Source organism: Nematolebias whitei, chromosome 10 (genome assembly GCF_014905685.2).
Source record: "Nematolebias whitei isolate Nwh7 chromosome 10, NemWhi1, whole genome shotgun sequence".
Taxonomy (NCBI): domain Eukaryota; kingdom Metazoa; phylum Chordata; class Actinopteri; order Cyprinodontiformes; family Rivulidae; genus Nematolebias; species Nematolebias whitei.
Window position 1 is genome coordinate 21,694,978 of NC_056507.1, and position 12,183 is coordinate 21,707,160.

The window sequence follows — 12,183 nt, forward strand, 5'->3', positions numbered from 1 at the left end:
TTCTGGTGCTCTGATCCAACAGTGCTCTCTGCTGGCAGAAACAGGGAGCATATTGTCTGTTTAAAAAGTGTAAAATTATGATTATTTTATTTAAAATGTGTGTTTTGACATATTAGCATGATAACTTTATTTTTAAATGTGTTGCTTTTTGTGAAAATGTTCATTATATCTTAAGTTATTTCCAGTGTGCATAATTCTCTTACAAGTGGTGTCTAATGTCTTAATATTTAGCAAAACACATTCATATGTTATTGTCTGAAATTATTAATTCATACATTTTCAAAGTAAAAGCATTTTATTAAATTCTTCTTCTTTGTTTTTTGTTTTGTTCTTCCAGGTTGACTTTGCTTCAGTGCCAGATCCTCAGTCCACAATGAGGGTGAAGAGATGAACATGCAGCAAGCAGCCCTGTCCCTGCGGTTCCTGCCACTGGACGTTTACTAAATCCCATTGCCCAGAAGATGACGTTCCCGAATCCCAGATAGCAATTCTGAGGACCAGGACTTCACAGCACAGACTGTGCACCATGGCAGGAGAGACTCAACAGATGCATACAGTCAAAGAGCTGGATGCAGGGTCCAAACAGCAGCATGAGGATACAGCACTGGAACACCAGAGTGACAAAGCCACAAGGAAGTCTTCTGAGCACTTTTCAAGCACAGGCACTGAGGCCAGACTCGGCAACAGAGAGGCCAACGCAGAAAACATAGAGAAAGAAAGGGACTGTCCTCAGCAGCGTGAAGCTGTCATACGGCCGCAGCAGACAGGGAAGATTGACTTCAAATCATTGCACAACAGATCAAAGTTTGTCACTGACGGGACTTGGTCGAGTGGGAAAGGTAGTCCCCAGTCACCGAGTGGAAAGGGCCGCAGCCGAGAGAAAGGGAAGCGGTCAGGAAAGGCAGAGCGTGGCAACCCACAGCAGCTGTACAGACTAAGCATTACAAGTCCACGCACCGTTGGCATTGCCTATCCACAACAGAAAGTTTTGCCACCCAAGAAGTTGGAAACCAGTAGTGACCCAGTCTCAAGCAGCTACAGATTCCACGTTTCCAGTATGCCAGAGAGAGAGGTTGAACTTCAACAGGAAGAGCTCAGCTACAGTCGCTTCTTCCAGGAAAATCCCCCTAACATTACCTCCCCAAACTATACCTCACAGCCTCTGGGTTCCTCGACTGGAACAACATCCCACCCACATCCACCCCTGTCACAGCAACCCGTTTCAATGGAGAACAACAGTGCACAGACTGGTAGCTCTCTCATTTTGACTGACTGTCAGCTAAGCAGCTCAAATGCTTGGCAGTCTCCTAAACGGACTTTTAATGGTGCTAATTATGGACTTCCATCACAAAAATCTTCTGCTCTCCCAGAAACCAGTAAGGCAATTTCATTTGTGCCTGGTCCATTTCAATACGGATATCATTTACTGGAACAATCAACCTCTGACTCTTTTCCTTGTGAACAGAACCCCCAATCCCAAGACATTGCAAACTCTTCACTGGGCTCTGTTCATGTCACCCACAGCTCTTTTCCTTTCACCCCAGGAGCAGGACAAAACATTGCTCACAACAGCACTCAGTTCAGTAATGAACATCAGCCAGAGGATAGAAGCTCTTATCCCCATCCCCCACAGTCCCAATTTATTCAGGCAGTGGCTTCATCCATCCAATGTCCCAGGAATCTGAGTGAGAACTCACCCAGCAGTGACAGCTCTGGCTCCAGCTCACAGCAGTCGGAGCAGGGGAAGCCCGCTCTACCTGAGAGCACAGAAAATATTGCACAGGCGGACGGTCAGGATGGAGCCATCACCTCTGGGAGTAAAAGAAACTGTCACTCCAAAGACACAGCTGCCAGCCAAAGAACACTCATCCAAGGTGGTATGCACACAAGAAATGTTTCACAAGGCCCAGGCTCTCCAATGCACTTTCCTAACAGAACATTTAACAATCCTACAGTGAATATTGTTTGCACAAACTCAAGTCCTTTTGATAAAAGCATCAACAATAAAGTTCTGAACAGGATACCACACTCTTGGGAGGGGCCGAACAAGACGTATTTACCAGGTGATCTAAACACAATTCAGTACGCTGATATAAATGAGAAGTTTCAGTTTCAAAGCCAGACGGCTACTGACCATAAGCCCAATTCATCTAAAAGTAGCAGAATGCCCTGGCAGCAAATACGACCGAGCTCTGCCCTGCCAAGCCCAAACAGGATGGAGTCATCAAGTCAAATAAGCAATCAAAAACTGGCTTACATCGTGTCCTCCTCTGACTGGCAGGATGAGAGTAAATCATGTAAAAATAACTCTTTAAAAAACCTGGGCCATTTTCAGAGCAACAGAAGTGACGTGCTGTCAAACCAAAGACAAGAACATGTAAAACATAACGGTAACACCGTCTCCGCTTTTAAAGTGGAGATAAACCACACGAAAGTGTGCGAGTCCAAGAATAAGTCTCTGTACTTTGGACTCAATCAGGCTCTTTCAGCAGCACCAGCACAACACTACAACTATCCACCATTACAAGTCCCACCTTTAGGGCTTATGAGGGTGTCACCATATGAATCCCCTTTGCCCTCCCCAGTTCATAACCCTGCATCTAGTAGCACTTGCTCCTCCCTCTCACCGGCATCCACCAGCCCGGTTAACGTCAGCTCAGAGGACAGCCAGATATCAAAATCATCCCTGCCTCACTCGTTCTATCACCAGCCACAAAGTAAAGCTCAGTTACCTTCAGATCACTTGAACACACACCCTCACCAGTTTCATCCTGATGCTTCAATGACTCTTCCCTTCATATCAGACAGGCCCAAAGACGATATGATGAGCTACCTGCAGAACAACACACAATCGAAGACGGCTATGGATAAAGGGAAAGGTTATGTGGATAGTTTTGGAGTGGAGCATCACCAGCCTCCGCCGTCATACTCTGCCCATCAGCTCTTGGCCAGCTCATTGGCCACAGCAAATCTCGACCAGTTGGACGTGCTTCTGACCTGCAAACAGTGTGATCAGAATTTCAACAACCTGGCTTCGTTTTTAGGCCATAAGCAATACTGCGCTCAACAAACGTTTGCACATAATGACCTCAAAGATGTATCAAAGATGGAGGAGAATCATAAGCTTCACGTAGAACCAGTTAAAGCAGCTCCAACAAACGTTTCGCTGTCGAGATGTCCATCTGATCTTCACCTGTCGTTGTTGGGCCTCAACAAAAACGGAGAGCTGATGTGTGAAAGCGACACGAAAGGAGAACATAAGGATGACCCGCTGAAACTCTGTCTGTTCTCTGGTCCAGGTAACCTTCCTGTCCCTCTGTCAGAGCTGGAAATGGAAGATGCCAAACTAGACCGCCTAATAACAGAAGCTTTAAACGGTCTGGCTAACCAGTCAGACAACGCAGAGATAGACAGCAGCTTTATTGATGCGTTTGTTGATGATGACCTAACCACTGTCAAAACATCATCAAGCAAACAATGTGTGAAAACAAAAGAGTCTATGGTCTACGAGAGCAAACACAAACCATCAGCTGATGACAGATCTTTCACACAAGGAAAGTATTGTTATGACTCTGATGTTGAAAGCCACAAGAAAATGTCTATGAATTTGGAGGAAGATGAGAAAATTAACATTAAAAAAGAAATCTCTCATAAAAATTCAAGAATCGCCTTGAGGGAGAAGACGTGGGAAAGAGAGAGCATAGTAAAGGAGGCAAGAAAGCTGTGTAAGAGCGAGGACAAAAACACGAGCGCACAAAGATTTCTCTTATCCAGCAACTTTTCCGAGCATGCCGGTGTAAAAAGCTTTAAGGACAACCCTTCACTTCGAGGGTCGGCGCCTTTGCAGGCCTCCACATCTCCAAACTCAAAAACTGCAGCTAAAGAAAGCAAGAGGAAAAGCACTGGAGGGGGCACCTGGAGCAAAGAACTCATTCACAAAATAGTTCAGCAAAAAAACAAACTCCACAAGCTCCATGTGAAAGGTACGAAAAACCTTCAGTTTTCCTTGGTGATGGAGAGACTCACTCCCACTGTGCAGAATCCTGCATTCGGAGAATACGACTACGTCTCTGACTCGGATGATGAATGTGAGCCTGTGAAGATAGCGAGCCAGGGCCGACTGAATCAAAGCAGCCGCTGTAAATACACGTACACCAAACAGTGCAAATGGCGTGCGAGGAGCGAGAGGGACACGGCGGCGTGGAGACACGAGCCGAAGGAGAGCTTTGAGATGAAGAAAAGCGAGGAGCTGTCCGTCACACCCGAGAAACACGGGTCTCACCAAAAACTTAGGCGGCGAGGCAGCAGGTCATCTACGAGCAGTGACCTCAGCACATCTGTGAGCATTTCAAGCGACGGCCTCAACAGCCCCAAAAGCACTGATCGCACCGACTCAGACAGTGAGAAGAAGGCAGACAAAACGAAAGAGTCTGCAGAGCCAAAAAGCCATGACAGGTCTACCCCACAGAAGTTATTTAAAGAGTCCAACACTCTCGCACTGACATTCACTAAACCTGTCAAGAAATATAACGCAGACAAGGCTGCTCATTCTGATAACAAAGTGAGCGCAGAGGAACCAAAGAAAACTCATCCAGAAGTTGCTGATCCACTGACTTCGCCGCAAAAGGCTAGAGACACGACAAAGAATGTTGAGAAAAGAGGAAGTTCTCATGCAAAACCAAAAGAGAAACTTGTATCTCATAAAAGGGAATTTGACTCTACCATCAGCTCGGAAAGACAAAACCTGCAGAGAACAAAGACAGAAGTAAAACCAACGCAGAGCAGCTACACAAATAAGACACTAAAGGTTGACTCGCATTCTCCCACCATCACCAAAGAAACTGACTTTAACATTGACAGAAGCACAAAGAGAAAAAGAGAAGAAGGGTCAGAAGCAACGCTGCACAAGCTATCAGGCAGCGCCACATTGGAGAAACAGAGCGACAGTGTCTGTACGGTGAAAGAGGCCATTACTTTAGTCAATGACCTAGACACACACCAACCTGCATCTCTTTACACATCTTTGATGGATGAGGTGTGCCTGTCCCCGACTGAAAGCCACAAAGATGCACTCCACCTCATGCCCTACCCACTGGACCAAGAGCAAGGACTCATGAAATCCCCGCTTTCATTTGACACCTCATCAATATTTGGGGATCTCGCAGGATTTGACAGCAGTCTTTATTCTGAGATCCCCATTCAGAAAGAGGGTTTCCCTTCTTTAGAGAGCACAGCTGATAAAAAGGAAGAGTTTGTCTCATCTTTTTCCACTTTTATGGAACACAGAGACTGGAACCTGATGGTGAACCCCGTGCTACAAGATGAGATATCTCCATACAAAGACAGTTCTGAAAAAACAAATGACAAGAAGTCGGACTATAATCACATTTCTTTGTCTCTGCCAGACAAAATAATTGACTACAGTGCAACTCTCAACAGCTGCGTGTCAGAGGATGAGTTGGAGATAAAGAGAATAGTGAATGAGCTTGAAACTCAGCTGCAGACAACTAAGCTGGAAAGTACATCACTACTGGATCAGGATACCTCCAAGCAGCTGCAGATGAGCAAGTTTTCACCTTTACAACTGGTGGAGGAGTCTGAAGAGGGCAATGGTTTAAATGTCAAATGCCCAGTGCAAGGAATAAATCTACAAGTTTCAAGAATACCCTCAGAGCATTTCACTGAACCAGAACTTCCATGGCCAGGCACATTCCAGTTTGAGTTAATTGGTGAAAATCATAGCACTGACACTCCAGTTCCCAGTGAGCGGGCTGAACTCAAAGATAAGCTTCACCTGGACCCAAAATTAAAAGAGAGATGTGCTGAAAATGAGACCCTTGTCGAAACAAAGGAGGACATTTTAGAACAGAGACGATACACAGAAAACCTCATGAAAAGCCTGGAGGTGATTTCAGACTCCATATTCAAAAAAGAACCCATTATATCAGCACCTCAGAAGCCAAATGTCAACTCTTTCACAAGTCAACAACACGAAGAAACTGAATGTCAGATCACTGATGCAGGTGAGAGAGAAGATCGCAGCGAAAAGGAAGCAATTACCGTAAAGGAGACTATTCCATCGCTCCCACATATCAATGAGCGGAAGGATGAAATTGAATTCATTCTCAATGAGTCACAGTCGTTTTTCTCCAACGAGACTGACCCTTCAGTCTGTAGCAACCAGCCAATCTCATCACAACCTGCAGAGAACAGGGATTACAAGGCGGAGGCTGAAGTCACATCAGAAGAGGATACTGCAGCAAACAGTCATTTGGCTGAGTCTGCTCGCTGCTCGAGTGTGATGACCCATTGTCCACACGAGTTTGAAAAGTCTTCCAGGGACAGTGATGCAGAAGACAATTTAAATAAGCTGAATAAAAAGAAGGATGATGGCAGCAATTATGTATTTACAGAAGGCTGTGAGGAAGCAGAGGCTGTGAAGGAAATCACTCATGAACCTGTGGGTCACCCTTCTCCACCAGCTCTAGTTGACCCTGCTCAAATGATTGGTGAGAAGATAGCAGATGTGATTCTGTCTGCACTGGAACAACAATCCACTAATGACAATCCTGATATCACTTCATCACAAGGGGCTGAACTGACAGTGACCTGCCCAGACAATGCAGCTGAGGAAATAACGGTTGAAACGTCAAAACAAAATCACTTGAGCTTAATTTCTTCATCGAGAAACTCCAGTCCTTCAAAAACGTTCAGTGAAACAAATATGTCATCGGAGATGGTTGTTGCAGTCAAGCCCTGCAGTCCTATACTGGTGAAAACAAATACAGAAAGCTGCTGCTCACCCCTCCACGACACCCAGTCTGCAGAGGGACAAAACAATCCGCTGCTCCTGTCACAGTCTGATGGCATCGTTACCAGTGATTCCCGTAAAATGACCCCGTTTAATGAGTCGTTAAAAACCGACACAGGTCTCAACTTTGAGTCTGCTCCGAAACAGGAGGAGATTTTGAATGTCCAAGATATCAAAGAGCATCTTCCTGTCAATTTCATGGCAAGTCAGCAAAACTCCCCCTGCAGAGAGGCAGCAGAAGAAAGTCACTGCATTTTTTTAAACTCCGCCTCATCCACCAGTCCCCTTTTATTAATCTCTCCTCAACAACCCTTGCAGAAATTAGTTTCGGGAGAGGACTTGTGCCGGCCAAAAAGATTTATCGACCAAGGCTCTGAAAATGTAAAATCTCCCACAATCAAAGATGACAACCAAATCCTCCAAGATGCTGTAAACAATGATTCGTTAAAGGAAAAGGCTGGGACGGAGTGCTCTCTGATATCTCAGCTGGATTTAGGAGTCACGGAGTGTAAGCTCTCTGAGGCGGTCCGCTCCTCTCCACTTCCTGTGAGCAGCACAGCAGAACCACCAGAGGTGACAGACGGTCTTGAAAAAAGTGATCTGATGTATGATTTAAAGCTCAGCCCTCTCAACTACAGTGTCCTGTCAGATGAACCTCCGCAGCTGAATCAGTTCGACTACATTCCAATATCACCTGCCAGCAAACCCGAGGAGAATCTCCACACAGAGCAGAGAGCAGGAGAGTGTGAATCATGTGACTTGAGCATCAACCCAGCACTGATTTTCCACCAAACTGAGACAGAAACAGCGATGGCGCTGGACACAAATCCCAGAGCTAAACTGCATCCATCAGATGAAGCGCTGAAATTTACATGCTTTTCATTGGGTCTCACAGACGGACTAAAAAAAATCGACTTCGCCGATGATGATGTGAAGACAAGCTTGGAGGCTTTCCATGACCCAGTTGAACCTGCTGAGGAGTTGCACATCCATGCTGACCTCCTGAGCAAAGCTGAAACAGAGATTTTAGTTCCTCACAAGGCTTCTGCTGATGAGGACATTCTCAAAAAAGAATTTTCAGATAATCTGCCCACTTCTAAACCACTCACCATCTGTGAAAATGACCAGATGCCCCTTCCAGCAGACCAGTCAGAGAAGCAGCTAAAAACATTTCACCAAATACACAAAGAAACGACGCAGAAGAAGACGCAGAGCAGCGATCAACAGGGTAAAGTGCTCTGCGAGATTTGTTTTATGTGTTTCAGAACAGTGCCAGGCTTAAAGAGACACAAGGCCATGAAACATTCGGTCAGAGCTGAAAAATGTGCTGGCCCACAGAGCACAACATCAAGCCATCAGGGGACTATGCTTATTTATGAAGCATCGCAAACTACAGAGAAAAAGCATAAAGATGATTCACAGACTTGTTTCCCAGCAAAAGTAGATGGGCTTCCTGAGATAAGTAGCTCTCTTGCATCTAAAGCAGCAGAGACAGAGTCAGTCCTGGAGGAAGTGGCAGCAGAGGAGAAAACCCATCAAAACACCCCGCTGCCAGCAAAGGCAAAAAAGAACAACAAAGCCAGAAAGAACAAGAACAGTGAGCTCAATCCTGACCCTTTCTCTGATGAGCTCCTGCATTTATTAAAAACAGACATTCTTCAAGCCATAACTCCTGAATTTAAAAACAGCACTCTGCAAGAGCTCTGCAAATCCCCCGAGGGGAAAATCAATGACAGAAGTGCTGCTCGAACAGAAGAAGTCCCTCACTTTGTTTCTTCAGATGCAGCCTTTAACAATACAACTCAAACTGCAACAAAAGAGCCAAATGCACTCGGTGAACCTGTGGGATACGATCAGTTTGGTGACACAGAGGTGATGAAGTGTGTGAGCGCAACAAAGAGGCCGTATTTGGAAGTGTGTGTGGACAGTAACGTTGAGTCTATGGAGGAGAATATTACTGGAGAAAGTGATGAAACCAGACAGACTGTGTGCTCTGTGGGGGAGATGTGCAAAGTGAAAGGATCAGACGACAGCCCCGGCCTGGACATTCTTAGAAACGTGTCAGCAGAGATTAAATGTGGGCAAAACAGGAGCCCTTCTGACAATCTAAACCCCATTTCCTGTTTGAGTCCATCCCCTCCCAGTCCGCCCAGCATGAGCCCAGACCTGAGAACTTTGCTGGATGATGACACATTTTCTCAACTGTTCCCAAGAGATGAGGAGGCAAAAAGGAAAAAATGTCAGAGGGTTTACAGCAAAAGAAACAAAAGGCCAAAATTATCCCTCCATTCAGATGAAACCGTGGACTATCTTCCTCCTGAAGCTTTCATGCAAAACAGTAATCAGTACGTGGAAGCCCGAGCTGAGCAGAACATCACCGACAATCAAACCAACCACTGTGAATTTGAGACCATTTCTATTGATGATGCCATCATGTTGAACATGTGCCACAACGGCACTGTAAAGGCTGATGGGAAGCCGTTACCAGATGGTGAACAAAGTGATCAGCTTGGTGATATTAATGCCCTGGGGAGCACTGATGATAAATCTGGAGCTGAATGGAAAGAATCCAGCAATTTCACTGACTTAAATGGTGGCTCGTCTGTGACCCCTGAACCCAGCCTCTGTAAACCAGAAGAAGGGCTGAGCTCGTCCTCCCCTCTGCCTCCCCCAGCTTCTCCCTGTGCTGTGAATCCCTGCACCACAGAGGGTCCCCAAACCTTCCACAGCATTGACATCCAAAACATCAACACCACATTCCAGCTTCCTGACATTCAGTTCTTTGACTCCAGTAAAGAAATCTCAGTAGCTCCCCCTCCTGAAATCAGTCCTGCAGACACGGAGAGCAGAGACGATGAAAAGCCAAAGAAAGTGACGGAGCGGCGAGGCAGGAAACGCCAAGATGGAGGAATGAAAGTCAAAGACAAGCAGTACAAATGCAAAGTGTGTTTCACCTGGTTCCTCACCCTGGGCGAGCTGAACTTTCACAAACTTTCCCACAATCCCTCTCCCCCTCCAACCTGCTACATGTGTGTCCAGCGCAAGTTCAGCTCCCGGGAGCAGCTGAGGGACCACCTAAGGGAGAAGCATGCCAAGAACAAGACGGGTATCTGGACCTGTGGCATGTGCCTGAAGGAGATATCAGATGTGTGGATGTACAACGAACACTTACGAGAGCACGCCACTCAGTTCGCCAGGAGAGGTCAGACTCAAGGCTCCATGCTGGGCCTTCCAGGGAGCTTCATGCAAGAGACAGCGGTGAAGAACTTCATATCCTCAATCATGCAGCAGCGTCCCAGCAAAACCAACAGAGAGTCCAGCAAATGTACTAAAGAACAGGAAAAATCAGCTGCTGCAGAAAGTTCTGAGGGGGCTGAGGTCAAGCTGCACAAAACTAAAAGCAGCAACGGAGGAAGTGGGAAGCAGAGCTCATTAACACCACTCGAGGTACTGCACAAAACAGAAGCTCCTAGAAGTGTGGAAATGCATCCCAACTGCAAAGACCCCTCGCGAGACTGCCACCACTGCGGGAAACAGTTCCCCAAACCTTTCAAGCTCCAGAGGCATCTCGTGGTGCACAACCTGGAGAGGATTTTCCTGTGTCACAAGTGCCCCGTCTCTTATCAGGAGGCCCAGGAGTTCAAAGAGCATCTGAGGAGAGCTCACGGGGAGGTGGATGAGCTGGACTCCAAACACACAACACTGTACACCTGCGAGCTCTGCGCCGACGTCATGCACGTGATTAAGAAGTCTTTCATCTGCAGCACCTGCAACTACACATTCTCTAAGAAGGAGCAGTTTGATCGCCACATGGAAAAGCACCTGTCAGGCGGGAACAAAATCTTCAAGTTTCGAGGCGTTCTCAGACCTGTCAAAGTGTCTGGCTCCAAAGAAAATGAATGTGATTCACCTGCGAGTAAGAAGAGGAGACTTCTCTCTGACAGTCTGCCAGAGAACAGTTCGGACAGCGGCATCGCAAGTTTGAGCTCACTGCATTTAAGTCAGAACCCTGAAGCTCAGTCGTCAAAGCCCTCCGTACCCACAGCTGATGATTCCACACAGACATTCACAAATGGGGACCACAGTGACACAAATGTGAAGACGGAGGACATTTCTGCAGACTGCTCTCAACTAGCAGAGCTGGAGAACTGTGTTCGTTTAAGCTCAGCTGAGTCTGCTTCACCCAAGAAGGAGGAAACCGACTTGACTCCTTCACCTCACAAGGATGGCAGCGAAAAACCAGTTACTGAACCATCCGGCGTAAAAGAGGAGAATGAGTCAGTCTGCATTAGACCAGAGGTGACCTCCTGGACTGCATCTAAAGAAAGTTGTAACGTGGAAGAGGAGATCATTAAAGCCAAGGAATGTGACACAACACAAACTGAAGATAAATCAAATTTGCCTCCAGCTAGTGAGAAATCTGCCGTCTCAACAGAAAAGCAAATCCTTCGGAAGACATCTGAGTCGGCAAAGCATAAATTAGCTGTTGATGAGATGAACCAACGGGGGGATGATGAGCCGAGGCATCACACATTGTTCAGTAATGGCAGTAAACAGCAGGTATCTCATGGTGCTGAGCAGCAAAGTAGCAGTCAGATGAAAAACAACGCTGCCCCGGCTACAGCGGCCGACAGCGTGAAAACCAGCTCTATACCCAGCTGTGCAAAGGCCACAGAATCAACTCCAGTCATCCACTCCAAGGTTCCCCCTCTGGCATCTGCTACCAATGAGGACAAGGATGTAGTCAAACCACAGAAGAGACGAAAAGAAATGAAGTCCGCACACATTCTGCAGAGACTTTCCTCTCCGGTCACACAGGAAAACTTTGCCGTCGATTCGAAAGCCAAAAAGAAAATTCGCCCAAGCAAGTGTGCAAACCCCTCCCTGCAAAGAAAGTCCGACGGATCCAACGAGTACCCAGTGCTGTCCTCGGTGCGGGACGACGTCGTCGGCAACAAAATAGTTTCCAAGTGCAAGAATGGAAGCTTGAGCTTGTCGTCAAAGAGAGGTTTGCTGGAAAGCTGTTTACCAAGGAAAGCGGACATTATTAAAAAGGGACCTCTTGGGAGATCCGTGCACTCTCCTGTGTCTAAAGTGTCTTCAGTTCCCATGAACAACTCTTTGAATAAACCAAGACCAAAGATGGGGGTCAGGTCAGTGGAGAGTAACTCTTACCGGACAGCCGAGTCCCAGAATCACCTTCTGAGTCAGCTGTTTGGCCAAAAACTCACCAGCTTCAAGATTCCTTTAAGGAAGGACACATCAGAATCTATTAACTGAGGGGGGGGGGGGGGGGGGGGGGGGGGTACGTTAGATTGGGGGGAGTTTATTATCCCCAGCTTATAGAATTCTGAAAAAATGTTTTTTTTGTA

General features: G+C 46.6%; 1 protein-coding gene across 1 annotated transcript; it reads left to right on the plus strand.

The window, feature by feature from the left end:
* Positions 1-506: 506 nt before the first annotated feature.
* On the plus strand, positions 507-12,091 carry LOC119416247 (zinc finger protein 469). Its single transcript, XM_037683453.1, has one exon. The coding sequence runs from the start codon at positions 527-529 to the stop codon at positions 12,089-12,091; it is 11,565 nt and encodes a 3,854-aa protein (XP_037539381.1). The 5' UTR covers positions 507-526.
* The last annotated feature ends 92 nt before the right edge of the window (positions 12,092-12,183 follow it).

Bases quoted from the DNA above. Each gene is read 5' to 3' on its own strand.
- LOC119416247 (XM_037683453.1), top strand. From the start codon at position 527: ATGGCAGGAGAGACTCAACAGATGCATACAGTCAAAGAGCTGGATGCA.